General features: G+C 46.6%; 1 protein-coding gene across 5 annotated transcripts in view; it reads right to left on the bottom strand.

Annotated features, from left to right (window-relative positions):
• Nucleotides 1-251: 251 nt before the first annotated feature.
• Nucleotides 252-22,498, bottom strand: part of PSPH (phosphoserine phosphatase) — a 172,038-nt gene continuing 149,791 nt past the window's right edge. For all 5 annotated transcript variants that reach the window (XM_069226939.1, XM_069226941.1, XM_069226938.1 and 2 more), the window contains 2 exons: nucleotides 10,124-10,272; nucleotides 252-454 (listed from right to left, as the gene is read on the bottom strand). In XM_069226939.1, the coding sequence (XP_069083040.1) occupies nucleotides 311-454; nucleotides 10,124-10,272 (293 nt within the window). In that variant the 3' untranslated portion in view covers nucleotides 252-310. The remainder of the gene's footprint in view (nucleotides 455-10,123; nucleotides 10,273-22,498) is intronic.

The following is a 22,498-nucleotide window of genomic DNA, read 5'->3' as shown; positions in this document are numbered from 1 at the left end:
ACCAACCACACATCCGAAATGGCCAACCAATGAAAAACACTTTCATTTTAAAAATCCAGACCTATTGGTTATGCCAGTTCGTGTTTGTGAGTATTTAGTAAATTATTAATACTGTACCAGTTAATTGCATGAAAACGGCAGTGTGTTTGCGTAGCTCGTGCCGTGGAATCCGGATCACCTTTTTGTACAATTTTATCTTCGCCTCTCAGATAATTCTCGTGGTGCTGTAATGAAAAAAACTGCACCGCGCATTTTACATAAACAATAAAAAATATTTGTTTATTTTCTATATAACAATCCATAGGAGCAATCAGTAAAATATATTATTCTGTTTCATTTTACAGTTTTTGTTTTCCAGTTCTCTTAGCAGTTCCTCGAAATCTGTGATGTACCATTTTGCATTCTCTTTGACCTGCTGCCTTACGACGTTACCTCCAAATCCAATGAATCCATCCTGCAGAGCAAAATACAAAGAAGAGCAATGGGTGTATAATATTACATTACTTATGTGGAGTTTAGTACAGTGCCATATGTCCCCGAAAACTGCTCTGATGCTTTACTTTATGACATTTCACAATAACCTGGTAACTCAGTCATTAGCATCATTTAAACACTTAGAAATAAAGGAATTGAGAACGAGGCGTGAAATGACCTAATAAATGTTTGATACTTTCTATCACCTGAAACCTATGGGTCCCCCCCGAGCATTTATCACTTCTGGTACCCACCTACTAACCACATGAAACCAAACACTGAGTGAACCTTAGTAGAGGGTGACTTTATCTTTTATATGGCCCCCTTAGGGCAAAACCTTTCTTGCAATTCAGAAACTTCTTTCTCTTTCTACTTTCTTCCAGTCCCTCCCACAACTATGGTCACTGTCTCATCAGAGACATTGTCATCTTCTTGGACTTCAGCCCAGTGATGTGTTGGGAGTGCTCCCTTCTCCTCTCAATGATCCAGAGTCACACCTCTAAAGAGGAGAATGAGCCCCATCTAGGTCTCTGAAGGATTAAGTTACATATCTCTACAACAAGTACTTTAGCCTACCTACGCCTTGACAATGCACAATCAGATACTGCATAAAGCAGGATATAAAGTGTAACGTAGCTCAACTACGCACCATCTCCATCAGTCTTCAATGTCAAATATATTTACCACAGCTCTACCAACCACAAATAGCTATTGCATACATCCTGTTCTAACCCACCATCAAACAAATTATCTGAAAGGCCACATTGCAAGCACAAATACTGACCCAGCCAAACACAAAATCGAAAATGCTTCAAATAAGTCACAAGAACTTTCTGCAAATAATTCAAAGTTTCCTCAGACCCATCTGTACACAATAGCTAATAACCCCATCTCATGATCTATGTTCAAGCCTGAAGAACTTATTCCGGGAAAAAGACCTGCTTAGTCTCAAGATTGTGGCATCTATGTAATCTTTTGAGCAATCTTTACACCAATTTTGAAAGCACATAAGGACAACTCCCTTTCAGTTTTTTTCAATCCTCCCTACCCAATGCTAAGCCTCCCTCCTCACGCCCGAGTGATTGCAAGTTCGAGGTGGCACCAACTCCTCCCTGACTGAAGAATGACACACATAGTTTTAGCATTCCCGTGAAAAGCATTGGTAACAGCTCCTTTGCCACAAACACTGAAACAGCAAAAGGCACACAATTAGAAAACTCTGCCAAAAGAGCATTCAACTAGTTCACTGCAAGGCAACCACTCTAACTAGTTTGGTATAAAGTCCAAGCGGGCACCAGTGCCTTGAGCCTAGTCTTCTCCATTGCCTTTGGCAGTGTCAACCACCAAATGGGTTTAATTATTATCCCAGCATCAATACTGAAATCGTTCACAACATTCTTGAGTGACCAAAAACAAAAGATCTATCTGAACTGTTTTTTCACCGCTGCCAAACATACTACCTGGCTCCATGAGTGAAAAGGGAGAAGCTGTCATATGAAGCTGGATAATATGAGCCAGAAGAGAGAGGCAGCAAAAGGCAAACGTGGTAATTTTCATGATAAACACCATGATAAGTATTTATATAATCATAAAGAAACCCATTACAAGGAAAGTGTTACCTTGACCTTATTACCAAAATACATTGCATTTTTTTTGTTTGTCACCATTGCCCCTTTTATTCTTGGGTGGTTATTGTAGAGGTATTTTTTAATCGCTATATTCATGTGGCCTCGGGCTGTACTTTTTTCCCTGGGCAATAGCTGTATTTGATTATATGGAAAATGTCACTTACCCAGTGTACATCTGTTCGTGGCATGAGACGCTGCAGATTCACATGCTGTGCATTATCCTGCCATCTTGTGTTGGGCTCGGAGTGTTACAAGTTGTTTTTCTTCGAAGAAGTCTTTTCGAGTCACGAGACCGAAGGACTCCTCCCTTTCGGCTCCATTGCGCATGGGCGTCGACTCCATCTTAGATTGTTTTCCCCGCTGAGGGTGAGGTAGGAGTTGAGAGAATACTAGATGTGCCCATGCAATGGAGTAGGTATGTATGTACATAATGGGGGTCATTCTGACCCCGGCGGTCTCAGACCGCCGGGGCCAGGGTCGGCGGGAGCACCGCCGACAGACCGGCGGTGCCCCGCAGGGCATTCTGACCGCGGCGGTTCGGCCGCGGTCAGACAAGGAAAACCGGCGGTCTCCCGCCGGTTTTCCGCTGCCCTTGGAATCCCCCATGGCGGCGCAGCTTGCTGCGCCGCCATGGGGGATTCTGACACCCCCTACCGCCATCCTGTTCCTGGCGGTTCGCCCGCCAGTAACAGGATGGCGGTAGGGGGTGCCGCGGGGCCCCTGGGGGCCCCTGCAGTGCCAATGGCATGGGCACTGCAGGGGCCCCCGTAAGAGGGCCCCACTGTGTATTTCAGTGTCTGCAATGCAGACACTGAAATACGCGACAGGTGCAAACTGCACCCGTCGCACCCCTGCAACTACGCCGGCTCAATTCTGAGCCGGCGTCCTCGTTGCAGGGGCATTTCCTCTGGGCCGGCGGGCGCTCTTTTGGAGAGCGCCCGCCGGCCCAGAGGAAATGTCTGAATGGCCGCCGCGGTCTTTTGACCGCGGTGCGGTCATTTGGCGGCTCCCTCCAGGCGGGCGGCTCCCGCCGCCCGCCGGGCTCAGAATGAGCCCCAATGTGTCTTAAAATAATATTTATTTACAAATTTACAATTCTTATTCAACTAACAATGGCTACAGGCTCCCGGGGAGGTGGGAGGGCGCATGTGAATCTGCAGCGTCTCATGCCACGAACAGATGTACACTGGGTAAGTGACATTTTCCGTTCAGTGGCATGTGTAGCTGCAGATACACATGCTGTGCATAGACTAATCAGCAGTAATCTCCCCAAAAAGCCGTGGCTTAGCCTGTAGGAGTTGAAGTTGTCTGAAATAATGTTCTCAATACAGCCTGTCCTACTGTGGCTTGTTGTGTTGTTAACACATCTACACAGTAATGTTTTGTGAATGTATGAGGCGTAGACCAGGTGGCTGCCTTACAAATTTCTGTCATAGGTATATTCCCCAGAAAAGCCATTGTGGCGCCTTTTTTCCTAGTGGAATGCGCTCTTGGTGTAATAGGTAGATCTCTTTTTGCTTTAATATAGCAAGTTTGAATAAATTTAACTATCCATCTGGCAATGCCTTGTTTGGATACAGGATTACCTGCATGAGGTTTTTGGAAGGCTACGAACAATTGTTTTGTTTTACGAAATTGTTTTGTCCTGTCAATGTAATACATTAGTGCTCTTTTTATGTCTAATGTATGTAAGGCAATTTCGGCTACTGAGTCTGGTTGTGGAAAGAAGACTGGGAGTTCCACTGTTTGGTTTAGGTGGAATGGCGATATGACCTTTGGTAGGAATTTGGGATTTGTACGGAGAACCACTTTATGTTTATGTATTTGTATAAAGGGTTCTTGTATAGTAAATGCTTGTATCTCACTTACTCTTATAAGTGCTTGTGTCCATTGTTTTGCTAGGCACTGTTGTAAGGGCCGCATGTGTAATCTCGCGTTTGGGACAATGGCTATGCATGAAGACATCATGCCTAGAAGTTTCATTACAAACCTTACTTGGTAGTGTTGGTTTGGCTGTATGTTTGATGTTATATTTTGGAACGCTTGGACCCTTTGTAGACTTGGAGTGGCAATCGCTTTTTGTGTGTTGAGTGTTGCTCCCAAGTATTGTTGTATTTGGGATGGCTGCAGATGTGATTTCTGGTAATTTATAGAAAATCCTAGTTCGTGTAGAGTTTCTATAACGTATTGCGTGTGAAGAAGACACTGTTGTTGAGTGCTGGTTTTTATTAGCCAGTCGTCTAAGTATGGGAATACGTGCATGTGCTGTCTCCTTATGTGAGCGGCTACTACTGCAAGGCATTTTGTGAATACCCTTGGGGCTGTTGTTATCCCGAACGGTAACACTTTGAATTGATAGTGCACGCCGTGTATTCCAACCCTTAAGTATTTCCTGTGAGAAGGATGTATGGGTATGTGAAAGTAGGCATCCTTGAGATCTAACGTTGACATGTAGTCCTCTTTTTTAGTAAGGGAACCACGTCTTGAAGTGTTACCATGTGGAAGTGATCCGACTTGATGAAGAGATTCAGTGTTCTGAGGTCTAATATAGGTCTTAACGTTTTGTCCTTTTTTGGAATTAGGAAATATAGTGAGTAGACGCCTGTTCCTTTCTGATGGTTGGGTACTAACTCTATTGCTTGTTTTTGTAATAATGCTTGGACCTCTATTTGTAATAGGTCTAAGTGTTGTTTGGACATATTGTGTGCCCTTGGGGGCACATCTGTCGGGAAATGTCTGAATTCTATGCAATAACCATGTTGGATAATGGCTAGGACCCATGCGTCCGTAGTTATGTGTGTCCAGTTTTGGTAGTATGCGGTAAGTCTCCCCCCCACTGGTGTTGAGTGTTGGGGTTTTATGACATTGAAGTCACTGTTTGGTTTGACTTGTCTTAGGTGTTTGGAATTTTCCCCTTCCTCTTGGGAATTGTCCACTTCTATATGAGCCACGAAACCCTCCCCTCTGGTATTGTCCCTGATAGGTAGGTCTGGTTTGCGAGGTGGAAGGCTCTGGTGTTTGCATTCGAACCCCCCCTCTAAATTGTGGCTTTCTAAATGTGCCTCTGCTCTGTGGGGAGTAGAGCGCGAAAATGGCTTTGGCCGTGTCCGTGTCCTTCTTTAATTTTTCAATTGCTGTGTCCACGTCCAGCCCAAACAATTGTTCCTGGTTAAAAGGCATGTTTAACACAGCTTGTTGGATTTCTGGCTTGAATCCCGAGCGTCGTAACCATGCATACCTGCGAATGGTTACCGCAGTGTTGACTGTTCGTGCTGCTGTGTCTGCCGCATCTAATGCGGACCTTATTTGGTTGTTGGATATTGCTTGTCCTTCTTCCACAACCTGTTGGGCACGTTTCTGGTGTTCTTTGGGCAAGTGCTGTATAATGTGTTGCATCTCGTCCCAGTGTGCCCTGTTGTAGCGAGCCAGCAGGGCTTGTGAGTTTGCGATCCGCCATCGATTGGCTGCCTGTGCTGCCACTCGTTTGCCCGCTGCATCAAACTTCCTACTCTCTTTGTCAGGCGGTGGAGCATCTCCTGACGATTGAGAGTTTGCCCTCTTTCTTGCTGCTCCTACAACCACCGAGTCTGGTGTAAGTTGCTGTGTTATAAACACAGGGTCCGTTGGGGGGGGGGCTTGTATTTTTTTCTCCACTCTAGGCGTGATAGCCCTTCCTTTAACTGGCTCTTGGAATACCTGTTTTGCGTGCTTGAGCATGCCCGGGAGCATTGGCAGACTCTGGTAGGAAGTGTGGGTGGATGCCAAGGTTTTGAACAGAAAATCATCCTCTATTGGCTCTTAATGCATTGCTACATTGTGGAACGTAGCTGCCCTTGATAGTACCTGCGTATATGCAGTACTGTCCTCTGGAGGTGACGGCCTTGTTGGGTAACAATCTGGGCTGTTGTCTGATACTGGAGCATCATATAAGTCCCATGCATCCGGATCATCCTGTGTCATCCCTGTATGCGTAGGTGACTGCATTGGAGGTGTTGTTAATGGGGACAGCTGTGGTGAGTGTAATGGGGAAGGTTGTGGCGAAAACCTTGGTGGTGGGGTTTTATCTCTGGCCACCTTCGCCTTCGGCTGCATTTCTGACTCATGAAATGGCAGCTTTCGTTTGGCTTTGATTGGAGGAAGAGTTTGTATTTTTCCAGTCTCTTTCTGGATATGCAACCTCCTTTGCATATGGTCTGGTTCCCCCATACTTATTTCCTGCTCAAATCTGTGTTTTTCATGCATTTGGCTGGAAAGTCCTTGCTCTTCTGTGTAAGAGCTTCTTTTCGGCTCCGAAGCCGCTTTTTTCGGTACCGATGCTTCCGATAAAGTCTTTTTTGGTTCCGACGTTACTTTTCTCACCTTGGGTGAGTCGAACTCTCGGTGCCGAGATTGTTCGGTGCCTGAATCTCGACCGGAGTCGTATGTCTTCGGCAATTGTTTGGCCTTTTTCGGTGCCGATGTTTGGTCACCTTCTTTTCGATGGGTTAAGCCATGGCCTGCTGGCGGTGGCATCCCCTTGGCCTTAACGATCTTTGTGTGAGTCTTGGACGGGGCAGTTTTACTCACTGTTTTCTGCATCGTCGTGGATCGCTCACTTTCGGATTCGTCTGAGTCCGTCCCCTGGATGGAAATTCTTTCCTCCTCTTTGACGTCGAGTTGTTCTCTCGGTGTCGACGCCATTTGTAGTCTTCTCGCTCTTCGATCACCTAGGGTCTTTTTTTATCGAAACGCCGACAGGCCTCACAAGTATCCTCCCTGTGTTCTGGTGATAAACACAGATTACAGACCAAGTGTTGGTCTGTATAAGGATACTTCGAGTGGCACTTCAAACAGAAGCCGAAGGGGGTCCGGTCCATTAGTTTCGTCGATGGATGCGGTCGGGCCGACCAGGCCCCGCTGAAGAGCGGAAGCCCCGAAGAGCCGCCGAAGCGCTTCTACTATCGTTGTCGATACGCTAACACTAAACCGGTACCGAGCGCGAACAATACCGTCAAATTTTCGATATTTAGCTAACTTTCCCGATTCGAAATACGGAGCGAAGAGGAACACGTCTGAACCCGATGGCGGAAAGAAAACAATCTAAGATGGAGTCGACGCCCATGCGCAATGGAGCCGAAAGGGAGGAGTCCCTCGGTCTTGTGACTCGAAAAGACTTCTTCGAAGAAAAACAACTTGTAACACTCCGAGCCCAACACTAGATGGCAGGATAATGCACAGCATGTATTTCTGCAGCTTCACATGCCACCGAACATATATATATACCACCTAAAATGGCTTAGCTTTATGCTGTTGCCCTGTTTTTCCTAGCTTCAATTCCCTTGTTCCTTATCACTCACTATCCCTTCACATCTCAATGTTTACAACGTTAGGATATTAATCCCATGAGGATTCTATATTTGTCAGCCGGTGACATGACAGTTTTTGTGGGGCGGTTGATGGTATAACTCTATATATATTGAATTTTCTTCAAGACAACCTTGTTGATTGCACATTTTAGGTCTGCGCTAGAAAAGATCTTTTGAGTTTACTAAAATGATATATATTTTATACATACTTAAAGGGGCTTTAAGCCACCTCTCTTCTTCAATTGGGCTTTTGTTGTGTCATTCACATTTTGCTTACACCAACAACAGCATCCAGTATGGCAGGATGGATCAACCTATTTCAACCACTGGTTAACTTCACTTTGCATGACTGCATTTTGCTCTTTCACAATTAGCACATCCGCTCATGAGTCGTTCCTTTCAGTGCCAGGGTTTTTGTTTTGACCCTATAATAGCTTTAGTGTTGCCTTTGTGTTTAGAGTGTGGGGTGAAAGCAGGATTTTAATATGGGATGTAAACACATGTTCCATTCTAGCTTTCAATACCACAAACCACAACAAGAAACCACAGTGGATCTCTACCACACATCAGGCACAGCTCAGCTATTAAAAACTGCCATCACCCACTGTTCGTGGCATGCTTCATCATAGGGCTTTTGCTTCCACACCCCTCGCGCTAACCAACGTCAGGGATGGAGCAATAGGGGGGGGGGGAACAGTTCAATACAAAACAAAACAAACGGGGATCAGTCATACAGAATACCACTAACAACTATTAAAACTATCTCATGGGTGTCCACTCCTAATCTTTATTCCGGGACCACCTGGATAAGGTCAAAAAGATAGATTCATGGTGGTGATATTAGGATACAATCACACTTTCACCCCAAGTCTCTGCTAATAAGTCAACTTGTTTCGGCCGCTTCCGTTGCCCATATGGGTCAGTCAGCCTTCATCAGGACCATCCATCCCCTTTCAATTAAATCCCTTACCTGTTGTCAAAAAAGCTTCGATCAACAGGAGTGCTTGGGCTCAATTGTCCCCTATTGTTGTGCTGCCATTTTAGTTAAAGCTCCATGCACGTTATTTTAGCAAACTAGGCCTGCAGCTGTGCACTTTAATCTAGATATATCTTATTCAGCTTTGTTTATTATTTTAACAATAGCCACATTTGCGCTCTTGTTTTATTTCACTCTATCTAGCTGTTCTTTGCCTAGGTTAGCACTGTGTTCTGAAACAAGACATTTCTTTCACTCTGTGCTTCTCTCAAGGCTGCAGTAAGATAGGTTGCCAGTAAACGTAGTAACGCTTTGTCTCTAGTGTTCATAGAAACATACACATCCTTACCTAGGGACATTTTCTCAGAACATCAGCTGTTTTACTATAAAAACACTTCTCTGTCCCATACTCATTAGAGGGAGATTCCAGCCAGATGACCACGACTGTATGCGGATTGCTGAACGCTTAACTACAGCTGCTTATGTAGGCTACAGGCCTCTTGCTCAGGTATAAGGGATGATGTCTTCCCAGGGGAACCTGAAGGGCAGAACTAGAGCTTAACATGCTGTGTTCTAATATAGCCTAGGTAGGAATTATTTCAATGCTTCTAGTGACAATATGATAGCGTTATGTTTATGCTTTACTCTCCTTGTCACAATTTTAATCCTGTCATGCTTTTTCATCCTGGTTATTGCAGACATGCTTTATTATCTAAGATGCATTTGCTTCATTAAAACCTTATTGAAACATATACTGCCTCTGATTGTCCTTGTACATGTGAGACTAATGTAACTTAGAGAAACAGATGCGATCTGAGTGACCACGATTTCCCTGAGGAGTCAATTGTGTCATGCGCTCGGCTGCCCAATCATCCCTGCTCTTGGGTGGAGATGAGGCACTGCTAGTTAGCCGGAGCAAAACCCGGATTAGGCCGTCAGGTGTCACCTGTAGTGGGTTCAGGCTCAGTCCCCCACACCGCAGGCGATTCTGCCGCTCAAATCCAGTAGTCTCATTAGAATAATGAGAGCCTATGCGACACTATCAGTACACAGGCTCTGGCTTATCGAGTATTCATTATGTAACTCCTAAACTGGAGCTCAGTGGGAGCACCTCCCTGTAGTCATACACTCAAGGGACTGGTGCCTCTTATTAGTCACTCATAGCTCCGTGGAGACATTCAAGCTTTATCAGTTCCTGCCTTCTGCCAATGCTGTTGTAAATTCCTTTTGAAGTGTCCTTTGTTTATCAGACTGCTGGTATTTCACAGCAAAACAGATGTAATCATTTGAAACTGTTCTGTATTAAGATATTCTCTTTTAACTATGCATACAGTAAGCAAAACAAGAATTGTCAAGTGGCTGGCGGACAACGTCAGAACTATTGGCTTTGCCAAAGCTTGTTTATAAAAACGGACCCAACAGCCCCTTCAAACGCCATCCACACTTTACTGTGAAAATCCCAAATGTGTGGTTATGGTTTCAATGGTAAATATTTTGTGGTAGTGAGTAACTTAGGTATGAGTTCGGGATTTTTATATAATTGCAAAAATGAGGCTGAAGGGTAGACGTCTAGCAATGAGGTGGTATTCCTACTTCTAGCACATCTGTGAATGTCGTGGCTGATGCAATCTGAAGATGGACAGAAACCACAGTAAGCACATTTCTTAAGCTAGGTACAGTTTTCTCTTCGTATTACTTACTGCAGGTGGACACGCTTCCATGTCGGTGGCACCGTCTCCAATCATAACCATCTTTTTGAAGCGGAACCGCTCCTTCAATAGTCTTATCACCTTCCCCTTTCCACCAGATTCGGCTGTGAGCTGCGTCTCGTCAAACCCTGCATACTCCCCTGAAAATGTAGGAACAGTCAGTACAAAGTACGCATAAAAAGCAACACGCATAAAAAAGTTATTTCTGCTGGTGAACAAAATATTTACAGTTGTAGAACCAGATCAAATACCGGGCAAAGGTGTTCAAGTCCATAGGGAACATGAAGCCACTTTCTTGCTTTCTTTCCTCCCTTCTTTCCTTTATATTTCCTTCTTTGCTTGTTTCTTTCTTTCCATCGTTTCTCCTCTCTTTCCGTCTTTCCACTTCTTTCCTTCCAGCCTTGTTTTTCATCTTTCTTTCTTTTTCATCTTTCCTTCCCTTTTCCATCTTTCTATGCTTTCTTTCATTCCTTCTTTCTTGCTTACTCTCCTTCTCTCTTCCCCGGATATCCCGTCCTCTGTATTACGATCCCATTATATCCTACGGGGATCCTAAACAGGCGGACGGGATAACAAATCATGTTTGTGATAGAGTATTTCCTCCGTCGACATCTAAATCAGGCCCAAAGTGCGAAAGCAAAATGCGCCTTTCCTGTAGGACCTTAGTATTCCTACTGATTGCAAATGGATTGGTTTGTCCACAAGGTACCAAGATAGTGTCAGATATTAATGGGGCAGTGACAGACAGTTGAACATAAGCTATCTAATGTTTTGTGTCTGGCATCAGAGACTTGCTGGGTGTACCTGAATATTGTAAACTGTACTCAGGGTCGGACTGGGCTATATTACAATCAGGCAGTGCCCGATGGGCTGGTCTGACAGATCAGTATGTAGGTCGTTTTTTTGCAGTTTGTGGGCCTGGGAATTCAGTCTTCCATACCTTGCAAAGTACCTTTGTAGCGTGTCTTTACAAGTTCAAACCTGCCCTGATTTGCAAATGCGGGCTATTTTTCAGCTATCTGGTTCGCTACTTGGTCCCACTTTTATTTCGGTGCCCAGGCCTATTTTTTGTCCCAGTCCGATCCTGGCCATACGCTGTGACAAACGTCATTGTGGAAAGTGTGTGAGAGAGAGAGACTGGCTAGCTATTGACAGCCAATAAGACCAGGTCACTCCATTGCAGTGAGGTTCCGTGCCATTGAGACATGCTATTTACTGACAGCCAATAAGACCTGGACACTCCAATGCAGTGAGGTTCAGTGCCAGGGACAGAGACAAATATCTACTGACAACCAGTTAAGGCTGATCACTCCAGTGCAGTGAGGTTCAGTGCCAGGGAGAGAGAGAAAGACATGCTATCTAGTGACAGCCAGTAAGACCAGGTCACTCTGGTACAGTGAGGTTCAGTGGGGGCGAGTGACAGGCTATCTACTGACAACAACGAAGACCCGGTCACTCCAGTGCAGTGAAGCTCAGGGACAGAGACGTGCTATCTACTGACAGCCAGTAAGGACCGATCACTCCAGTGCAGTGAGGTTCAGTACATAGACAGGATACCTACTGACAGCCAGTAAGGCCCGGTCACTCCAGTGCAGTGAGGTTCAGGGACAGACACAGGCTACCTCCCAACAGCCAGTAAGGCCCGGTCACTCCAGTGCAGTGAGGTTCAGTGCCAGGGACATAGACATGCTATCTACTGACAGGCGGTAAGACCCAGTCACTCCAGTGCAGTGAAGTTCAGGGACAGAGACGGGCTACCTCCCGACAGCCAGTAAGGCCCGGTCACTCCAGTGCAGTGAGGTTCAGGGACAGTGACATGCTATCTACTGACAGCCAGCAAGGCCCGGTCACTCCAGTGCAGTGAAGGTCAGGGACAGTGACAGGCTACCTACTGACAGCCGGTAAGGCCCGGTCACTCCAGTGCAGTGAAGGTCAGGGACAGTGACAGGCTACCTACAGACAGCCAGTAAGGCCCAGTCACTCCAGTGCGGTGAAGGTCAGGGACAGTGACATGCTATCTACTGACAGGCGGTAAGGCCCGGTCACTCCAGTGCAGTGAAGTTCAGGGACAGTGACAGGCTACCTACTGACAGTCAGTAAGACCCGGTCACTCCAGTGCAGTGAAGGTCAGGGACAGTGACATGCTACCTACTGACAGTCAGTAAGACCCGGTCACTCCAGTGCAGTGAAGGTCAGGGACAGTGACAGGCTACCTACTGACAGTCAGTAAGACCTGGTCACTCCAGTGCAGTGAAGGTCAGGGACAGTGACATGCTACCTACTGACAGGCGGTAAGGCCCGGTCACTCCAGTGCAGTGAAGGTCAGGGACAGTGACAGGCTACCTACTGACAGCCAGCAAGGCCCGGTCACTCCAGGGCAGTGAAGGTCAGGGACAGTGACAGGCTACCTACTGACAGCCGGTAAGGCCCGGTCACTCCAGTGCGGTGAAGTTCAGGGACAGAGACATGCTACCTACTGACAGGCGGTAAGGCCCGGTCACTCCAGTGCGGTGAAGTTCAGGGACAGAGACATGCTACCTACTGACAGCCAGTAAGGCCCGGTCACTCCAGTGCGGTGAGGTTCAGGGACAGAGACAGGCTACCTACTGACAGCCAGTAAGGCCCGATCACTCCAGTGCGGTGAGGTTCAGGGACAGAGACAGGCTATCTACTGACAGCCAGTAAGGCCCGATCACTCCCGTGCAGTGAAGTTCAGGGACAGAGACAGGCTATCTACTGACAGCCAGTAAGGCCCGGTCACTCCAGTGCGGTGAGGTTCAGGGACAGAGACAGGGTATCTACTGACAGCCAGTAAGGCCCGATCACTCCCGTGCAGTGAAGTTCAGGGACAGAGACATGCTACCTACTGACAGCCAGTAAGGCCCGGTCACTCCAGTGCGGTGAGGTTCAGGGACATGGACAGGATATCTATTGACAGGCAGCAAAAATTCTACACGTTGCCCTCAAGTGCGCTAAACCAATGTTTGTCTAAGAGATTGCACACAATAAAGGTATCCACTGGCATGTGTGCTCAGGCTGTAAAACGTCGCCTCTGGTTTGATAAAGTACTTGGAAACGGCTTCCTGGTCACATTTCCTAATGAGCGCGCAAGAACGAGATTACAAACGCCGCGCATGTTACGGCGCAGCAGGTCCTATGAAGGTGAACGCGCAGTCAGTGAAAGCGTGCACCGTGCACGTGTGTTTTTTCTCACACAAAGCTTACGGTTCCACGGGTTTATGAGCCATCCCAAGGCGAGTAAATAAGGAAAAATAGGTTAAGGTATTAAATGGCCGATTCCAGTGCTTAATTTGTAAATTAAGAGGTGCGGTGCTCAAAGCCCTTCTCTTAAACACGAGGCTGCTGTAATTAAATCTTGCAGCACTGAATACTGAGGCAGCGTAATCCTGAAGCCATCTCGGGCCTCTTTAATCCATTTACGGCCACCCCTGCCCCTTCAGCTCATCCTGCAACTTTCTACTTTCTCCCTTTATGACCCTTTTTAGTTTTTCCTTCTTCCGTCTTTCACATATGTTTCTTTTGCTCGCAGCAAATTCTTGAGGCATAAGAATAAGCCCCGGCCCTCGCAAATAAGTGCCGGTGCTCAGCACCGGAATCAACAAGCACAAATTAAGCACTGGCCGATTCACAAACCTGTTATTTCGAGCTTCACAAAGAAAGCAGAGGGCTTCTCATGGAAAACTATGTAAATGGTTCCATCCTTCTTCCCCATCCTTGCAGGGTATCAGTCCGCATGTTGCTTCCATTCCCAAAGCGCACCGTGTAGCCCTAGGATGGCTTCCTAGCACTACACGTGATTCACTGCAGTCTGATCGGACTTGTGATAATCTGTTACTATTGTGCGCCAGTGCATCTCTCTGTTTGGCTGTTATGCCTTACTTTCTGTGTGCTGGCAACGTGAATTTGTGCCCCAGAATGCTACAGCAATGTGCACTGTCAAATAAACTATTTCCTGGTTTAAAATATGAATTTCTAGTTTCCCTGTGAAGTATATGTTTGGGGATATTTTCAACCATTTCCCACCCGACTTACACACCTACTCCAACCTTGTGTAAAAAGTATGTGCACCTGTGCAAATGGAGTACAAAACAAACAATGGAAACATATGTTTAAAAACTATAAAGTTCGGTTTGGTACTAGTTTTCTAAAGGGCCTCCACTGGAGACACCCATGTTTCCCCCCCTAAAATGTACTACATTCTGAAACTCCATCTTACCTATGGATTTTCCATGGTTCTAAGTTCCATCTGCTTGTGTAAATGTCCACACATGCTGATTCTCTGAATTAGGACCTACCATTTGTGACCATAGATGACCTTCTGTGCACCTAAGGTGGACAAAAGATGTGTACTTTGGGCTCAAGAGAATAGGTAATGGTTTAACAAGTCTGTTGTGTTATGTGGATTTGTAAAGTGCGCTATCATCTGGTGGGGGGAAGGGTGGGGGGTTATCCTGGCGCTGGGTAGCTGAAAGTCTAGTGAAGCCAAGGGTAGGCAGGGAGCTATTCAAAGAAGAGGCTCTCATGTATAATGACAGAACTTTTCCACGCTTTAGGTGCGATGCAGAAAAAAGCCGGGCTGCCGGATCTGGTTTCGAGGATGCGTGTAATGTGTGCAACTAGGAGTCCGGCCAAGCACATGTGTCTGAACAGTGTGTGGAAGGAGATGCAGTTGTTGAGTTATGCTAGCCAGTGTTGTGTAGTGCTTTAAAGATGTGGGTGAGTGTTAAAGGCTAGGGAGAGGTCCAGAAGGATGAGGGCTGTTGTGTCTCCTCAGTCTAGGATTGCACAGATTTTTATCTTTGGCTCCGACGAGGGCAGTTTCTTTTCTGTGGTTGGGTCTGAAACTGTACACTGTTAGGTTGAGGAGTCGGTGATCGCTGGGATGCACGGTAAAGCACCTGTTGATGAGTTTCTCTTAGGCTTTGTCTGGGTACATTAGTATGGAGATTGGTCTGTAATTAACAAGCAAAAATGAGTCTGAGGTGGGTTTTTGAGCAGGGGGAGATTAGTGACATGCTTCCAAATGTCCATGAAGGTGGCTGTAGAGAAGGAGGTGTTCACAGTGGTTAGGGGTGCTGCACTGATGAGCTGGAGACCTTTGTTGAAGGTATGGTAGGGGCCGTGGTCCAAAGAGGCCCCAGAGTAGATAGACTGACCATGGTAATGGTGGGCCATGTGGTTAAGGCTGCTTCTTTGGGCGAGATGGGAAGTCAATAGTGAGTTCTGATGGGTCCGGTTGAGGGTTGAAGTTGCCCTATATAGTGGTTATCTTCCTGCAAAAAAAATGAGAGATTGTTGCAGAAGTCCTGTGCGGGAATGATGGTATTGGAGGTGGCTGCTGGGGAGGTGAAGTCTTTCTTAACGGCAAAATCTCTTTACTTCTATTGGTGCTGGCATCAATGCGGTCAGCTAGAGCAGTGCGTTTGGAGGTCCAGATCTGTTAGTGGTAGTGTGTCGGGTGGATTTGAAGGTGTTTTTGTCCTTGTTGCTGTTGCTTATTCTCCTTTTGCACTCCAGTTGCTTGCAGTGTTGCTTCATCGTGCTGAGTTCTTCCATGTACCAACTGACGTATGGTCAGAATATAGTGGCTCTGAGTGTTTGAGGTTGTTGAGACTTCAGGAAGCTGCAGTTGTGGCCGGGTCAGTATGTATTGAGTGTGATGGTTCAGTCTTTATCTGGGATGTTGTTCCAGTTTTTGGTGGCTGGTCTTGGAGTTGTAGGTCTGCAATCGTGTAAGATAAGGATGCTGAACTTGATTAGGACATGGTCTGTCAAGCTGATTGGTGTGGTTTTGTCAGTCGAGATGTTGTCGAAGGAGGTAAAGGTTGAGTCAAGGACATTTTTTGCCAATGGGTGAGCCCAGGTTTCCAAGGTCGTTAAGAAGTGCTTTAAAGTTCAGTTTGTGCATGGTCTTCTAAGTGGAAGTTCAGTCTCCGAGAAGGAAGGCGCTTGTATCAAGGAAAAGGGGTACGATGAAGTCAGCAATGGTGTCATCGATCGAAGTTGGAGCGTGGTCTCAGGTGGTTTGTAGATGAGGGTGTCAAACAGGGTGAAGTTGTCTGTGATGTGGAGCTTGAACGAAAAGTGTTCCATGTTGGTTGAGGATATGTTCATGGAGGTGGTGCAGCTGATGGCATCTTTGTAGATGATGATCATTCCACTGGGCTTGTCCTGACTGTCGATATTATAAAGCTCTCCCTGTTGAGCAGTAGGTCCAGTACGTGGTGGAGCAGCAGGTCCCAGATCTCTGTGCCTGATTGGTAAGAGAATGGATGCTGGGAAGCATGCCTGAGAGAGTTGCATGATGTGTGATTGGTTGCTAAGCAGTGCAATTGTCAGTGCGGTTGAGGGAGAGATGGCTGTTGAGTAAAACTGGTGTGGGAGAGGTGGGTCTTACCGACATAACACAAAGGGCGGTAGTTGCTGGAAATCCCAGCTGCTATGGCCATAACAAACAGAACATGAGGTGCTATTATGCTTGTGCAACTCCTATCACTACGTTTAAAAAACCTTTTATGAAGTGCTCACAACTTCCCAGCCCCAGATTTTTACCACTAATTTTAAGGAGCATCTCTTGGGTCAGATACGTTTTCAACACCCAAATATCAAAGAGATGGAATCATCCTCACTGTCTGCAGGTCCTTCTATATCAAAGAACCTTTCTCAGTGCACCATCCTGGACTCTTAATGCTTCCAGAGGGACATTTTTTAGATTCCAATTCAACTGTATTACTTGGTTGATCAAAGGATTTTATAAGACTCATTCTATCATTTGAACCAAACACCACTGTTTTCTGTATGTTTTTCAGACGTTGGCTTGTACACTGGAATGGCCCATTGTAAAAGGAAGATGCTTTGGGTTATATGCCTCTAATGATTGAAAAAACAAGAGGGAAACTCAGGTCATAGATTGACCTGGAAAGAAGAGTACTAATGCCCAGCCGCAATGAAGGCTTATACTTATGAAGTAAGTAAATGTGGAGATATGCCAGTCTTTGCCATTGTGAATGAAAGGACCTGGAACTACAAATAATATAGTGCAATACAAATGGCAACTATAGCCTGCCTTCCCTGATGAAAGGTGGAAATGTGACAGTATGATCATATTTGCCGTTGTGAAAGAAAAGGCTCAGAACTTTAAATACCATAATGTCTTGCTTGTAACTTAAGTGACACCCAACAAGAAAACACTGCTACTAAATCCCTACCTGCGTGTGTTTACCAGTTCTACCAGACAACCCTGTTTGTTTTGGATCTCATGGGTCTGCAGATTCACCTGCACACATCCAGGCACAAGGGTTCCTGTTAGAGAGTGTTGAGAAAACCAAAATTTTCTGTCAGGAACTTAAACATGTTGGCCCTTCTACACCCAAGGGTTTATTGCTGAGCACCACATCCGTCACTTAAACCGGGCCTGTCATGTAAAGTATTTCACAACACAATGCAATTCATTTGATTTGTGGTGCACAGGGGCACTCTGGCCAGGAGTGTTAGGGCCCCACAACATCAAAATTAATACTGTCTACAATGTCATCAGAAAAACAAGAAAGGTATACTTTGATTATGTTTGACTGTTCATAGGTGGAATTTTTATTGGACATTAAGAGCTTAAGATGGTCAGTTTTGGGTGTGGCTTGCTGGCCGAAGATGGCAGCCGAGCTTCCTTGAGCCCCTGTGGTGACGCAGCAATCCGCCAACATCTGTGGCTGAAGCTTGCAGAAACGGGTGGGCGCCCCACATACCCCTTTTTCCTGTGGGAATCCCAGGAAGCTTGTGCTGTGCCATCCTCTGCAATTGCCATACTGTATGTTAGGGCTGAAGTGGAGAGGAGGTGGCCCTGAGGACTGGGGCGTGGTGGGCAGCGGCTTTGGGATGGATTACTGGATGGGAAGCAACCTTTCTCCCTCCCCCCAGAGCACCAGGCAACTATTGGTGATGCGGTGCTCTGATGAGGGAAGGCTGCAAGGCGACGCTCCCAGGGAGGGAGTCCCGAGGTGAGATGGCACTGACGGGCTGTGCAGTCTGTTGTCCCAGGTGCCGTGCCTCTTTCCTCCTCCACCGAGCAGCACGCGCTGAGGGCCCAGATGTGAGGAGACTGTGACCCACTTGAGAGGAGGCCTGAGCAGTAAGGAAGGATCTGGTTGCGCGAGGTGTGCGGTGAGGAGCCCATTGGAGAGGGACAGAAGTGGCTGCTGGGGAGCAGTTGGGGCCCAATGGAGCAAGCAGCTGTATGTGCCCCTCAGGAGCTGCTGAGGTGAGGGGGGCTAAAGATCATCTTCTAGGGAAAGACACTCTTTTTCTACTAGCCTGAGGAAGCATAACAATGTGCCTTGGAAAAGACACCGCTGACCAGGCAGGCCACTGCAGAAGCCTCCTGGGATCTGGACACCTGCCAAAGGACCCTGTCTTCTAGAGCCAAGAGCCATTGGAGACGGGTGCGGTCAGCGACTGCCTCTCACGGATTTGGCAAGGGTCAGCGCTGAGACTCTTCCATATCAGGAGAGGGGGTCTGCGTCCAGACTAGGGGATCAAGAGGTGAAACAATTAGTACTAAAAAAAAATCCCCATCTCTATGTTGAGTAAACATGGCATGACCCACTGGGCAGATTTGTAGGTGTATTGGGCACTAGGACCCGACAAACGTTACTGGTCCTCAGTGTCTACTCTCCCCCTAGTCTTGGTAAACAGGTGTTCAAGGCCTTAAGCCCAATCCTGCTGGGGGCGGCAGCAGACATACATATAGTGGGTGGAGACTTTAACTTTGTAATGGATGCCTCAGTTGACAGGCCTCCTGCAGGCACAGCATCTGTGCAAAACCATTAGCGCAGTTTTAATTCGCAATGGGTTTACTGCACCTGTGGAGGGTTAGACGCCCAGGGGAGAGGTCCTACTCCTTCTTCTCTGGGGCACACAGATCATTCTTTTGACTAGACTACATAATTATGCCCATGAGGGAATGCCCGGATAATAAAGTAGGAGTAGTATTCACACCCAGAGGCATTTCGGATCACACTCTGCTTTGACCAGCGTTTAGGGCCGGCACTAGGACCAGAGGGAGCAAACTCAAGACTAGACAGCTGGGACCTTCAGGATAAAGAGGTACTGTGCAAACTCTGTACTGATTCCAAGCTTTACTTCAAGGAGAATAAAGACTCAGTGAGCTCCATAGTGAAACCCTGGGAGGCGTACAAAGCTGAACTTCGAGATAAAGTTCAAAACATTGTCTCTTGCAACAAAGGCAAAAAGAGCAGGACCTGCTTACACCAGAACACCGAATTAAGCTGTGCCACATCGGGGGATGAGGTGCAGCTGCATCACTTGGCAGTCCTAACGAAAAAATATCACAACTTAACTCAAGACTCGGCCAAACAGCAGTTCCTGGCTACCCAACGCAACTTTAAGAGGTGGATGCCAGGCTTGAAGGTTACTGGCATGGCTTAGTAGAAGGAAACATGAGGCCAGGTGTGTGGAAGAGTTGGAAGAATAAGATGGTTCCCAGATTTGGACGGACAAGAACATAGCCGAAAGGTTTACACATTTCTACCAAGAACTCTATAGAGTGCAAGCCCTGACCTCTGAGGCAAAGATCAAGATCTTTCTGGGAGAGCTGCCTCCAGCTTCACTAGAGGATAGGGAGAGTCCAGACCAAGGCCTTGTCCTGGAGGAACTGACAGAGGCATTGGGGTTAATGCAGCCAGAGCGGATGCCAGGACCCAATGATATCCGACTGGAATTTTATTTAAAAAAAGCCTTCTCAATAGTGGGCCCATACATACTTTGTTCTACGTTCACAGGGGCCCTGGAGAGGGGTGTTCCCGCCGGACTGCCACAGAGCGACGATAGTGGTACTGCCCAAGTCCGGGAGGCCTGGTTCCAGATATTCCTTTTATAGACTGATCTCCTTTCTGAACATAGAGGTTAAGATCCTGGCTAAGGCCCTAGCGCTCCAACTAGCGAAGGTTATACCTGGGTTGGTTCATCAGGATCATACCCAACAGAGCCACAAGACAAAATCTTACTGACTCCACTGTTGGCTGTACCACCTATGGGATACACGACCGCCCCTGGCGATTGTGTCCCAGGATGTGGAAAAGGGGTTTGATTCCATACGGAGGGGCCACCTCTTCCGGGTCCAAGGCAGGATGGGCATTGGCCGACATTCTGCAGATGGCTATAAACCTTATACCCCAACCGGTGGCAAGTGCCACACCTTATCGTAGGAGTTAAGACTTGAAAGAGAGACCTGTCAGGGATGTCTCCCTCTCACCACTACTGTTTGCACTGTGCCTGGAACCACTGCCTTGCTGACTGAGGATCCGAGAGGATGTGGTAGGCTTTCCAGATGTCATAGGGAAACCGGAGAAAGTGGCTCTGTATGCGGACAGCATATTGTTGTATCTCTCTGATCTGGTGGTATCTATCCCTGCGGTCTGGTCAGTTTTCTGTAACTCTGAAAATTACGCAGGATACAAATATGGACTGGGATAAGTTGGTACTCTTCCAACTGGGCCCATGGCCACAGGTGATAGTGATCTTGCCTCAGATGGTGACAGCCAGAGAGGGTTTCTGCCATCTGGGAATAGATATCCGAAAAGCAGTTCTTTGAATGGAATATGGAAGTAGTCTACCAGACCGTCCAATAAGATGTTGACCGCTGAAGACAATTACCTCTCTTGATTATGGGAAGAGCCCCTATTTTTTTAAGATGATCACTCTGCCCAAAATCTTGTATGTCCTCCAGAACACCATACAGCCAGTGCCAGAGGAATTCTTTAATAAAGTTGACAGCATGCTTTAGACCCTGCTCTGTAACGGCGGGCCTCTGCGCACTGCACTCCAAACCTTGCAGAGAAATTATACAATGGGGGTATATTGCTTTCAGATTTAAGGGCGTACTGCTAGGCATCTCATCTCCAGGCGGACAACGAGTAGTGCTTCACACTCAGGCTCAGCTCTGGGACACAGTTGGAGAGGTTGATCATGCACCATAAGTCCCATCTACTCTATCTGTACGGCAAACCATTCCGCTCACATTTGCTTGGCCCCACAAAAAGTGCCCTGGAGGGTTGGGACAAGGTGATTTCCTAAGAAGGCTGAAGGGGCAAACTCTCTCTGATGACCTGGCTAAGGTTAGGGGACACACTAAAAGAGCTCTGAGGCTGTCTCTGTGATACTTACTAGTGATCTTGACACTTTAGGACCTGGGGGGAAGTAGGGGATTAAATCCTTCCATGATTTGCAAGTAGATTATGATCTGCACAACACAAATGTTTCACTAAATTCAAATACATCATGCCCTGCAAGCAGAGGGAATACCGAGGGAAATGATTGAGGGCAGCAACCCCTTGGAAAAGAGGCTACTTGGTGACAAAATACTGCCTTCCAAAGCTATTTCACTAACATATAGTACTCTTCTCAATAGCAGGCCAGATGACCTTGGTCCTAAGTGGGAAACATACTTGGGTCCTATGGAGAATACTGCCTGGGAAGCAGTGCTGATGCATCTTTGGGAGGTGGCAATAAAAGCTCAAACAACTCAACATCCTGCACATGGTATATTGCATTAGATCACGCGTGTTCACAATGGGTACTGCATGAACCCTCAAATGTGAAACGTGTGGGGAATATGTAGGCACCTTTTTCCAAATTCTTTGTTTGCTCGTAGATTCGGGAGTCCTTCCTCCCTTTCGACGACCAGTGACGCGCGAGACCCATGGAAACAGAGTTGCTTCCGGGTCCGCAGCGTCTTTTTGAGCTCCGACGGCGCTCGCCTTGCACTTGTGCGAGACGCCGCTTCGGAGGGTAGGTCCACAGTGACGGACCTGGAATATTAACGTGAGTACAGTGATTGTTAGTTACGCGACCCCCAGGACTTTATAGCTCGTTTTTCGAGCTTAGAAACGCCTATTGTTGTACTATTTTGGTACACTGCGTATCCCAGTGTTCGGGCAATTATTCTAATTACTTACAGTAACGGCCATTATGACACAGAGACTCCAATGTATAATTCTAGGATACACGAGTGTAGGAAGTTGGCTCTGTATGTGCTATTTCAAAGTAAGGAATAGCATGCACAGAGTCCAAGGGTTCCCCTTAGAGGTGAAATAGTGGTAAAAAGAGATAATACTAATGCTCTATTTTGTGGTAGTGTGGTCGAGCAGTAGGCTTATCCAAGGAGTAGTGTTAAGCATTTGTTGTACATACACATGGACAATAAATGAGGTACACACACTCAGAGACAAATCCAGCCAATAGGTTTTGTTATAGAAAAATATCTTTTCTTAGTTTATTTTAAGAACCACAGGTTCAAATTTAACATGTAATATCTTGTTTGAAAGGTATTGC

Source organism: Pleurodeles waltl, chromosome 3_2 (assembly GCF_031143425.1).
Source record: "Pleurodeles waltl isolate 20211129_DDA chromosome 3_2, aPleWal1.hap1.20221129, whole genome shotgun sequence".
Classification (NCBI taxonomy): domain Eukaryota; kingdom Metazoa; phylum Chordata; class Amphibia; order Caudata; family Salamandridae; genus Pleurodeles; species Pleurodeles waltl.
Note: the sequence above shows the minus strand (reverse complement) of the source record. Positions and strands in the feature narration are given on the sequence as shown.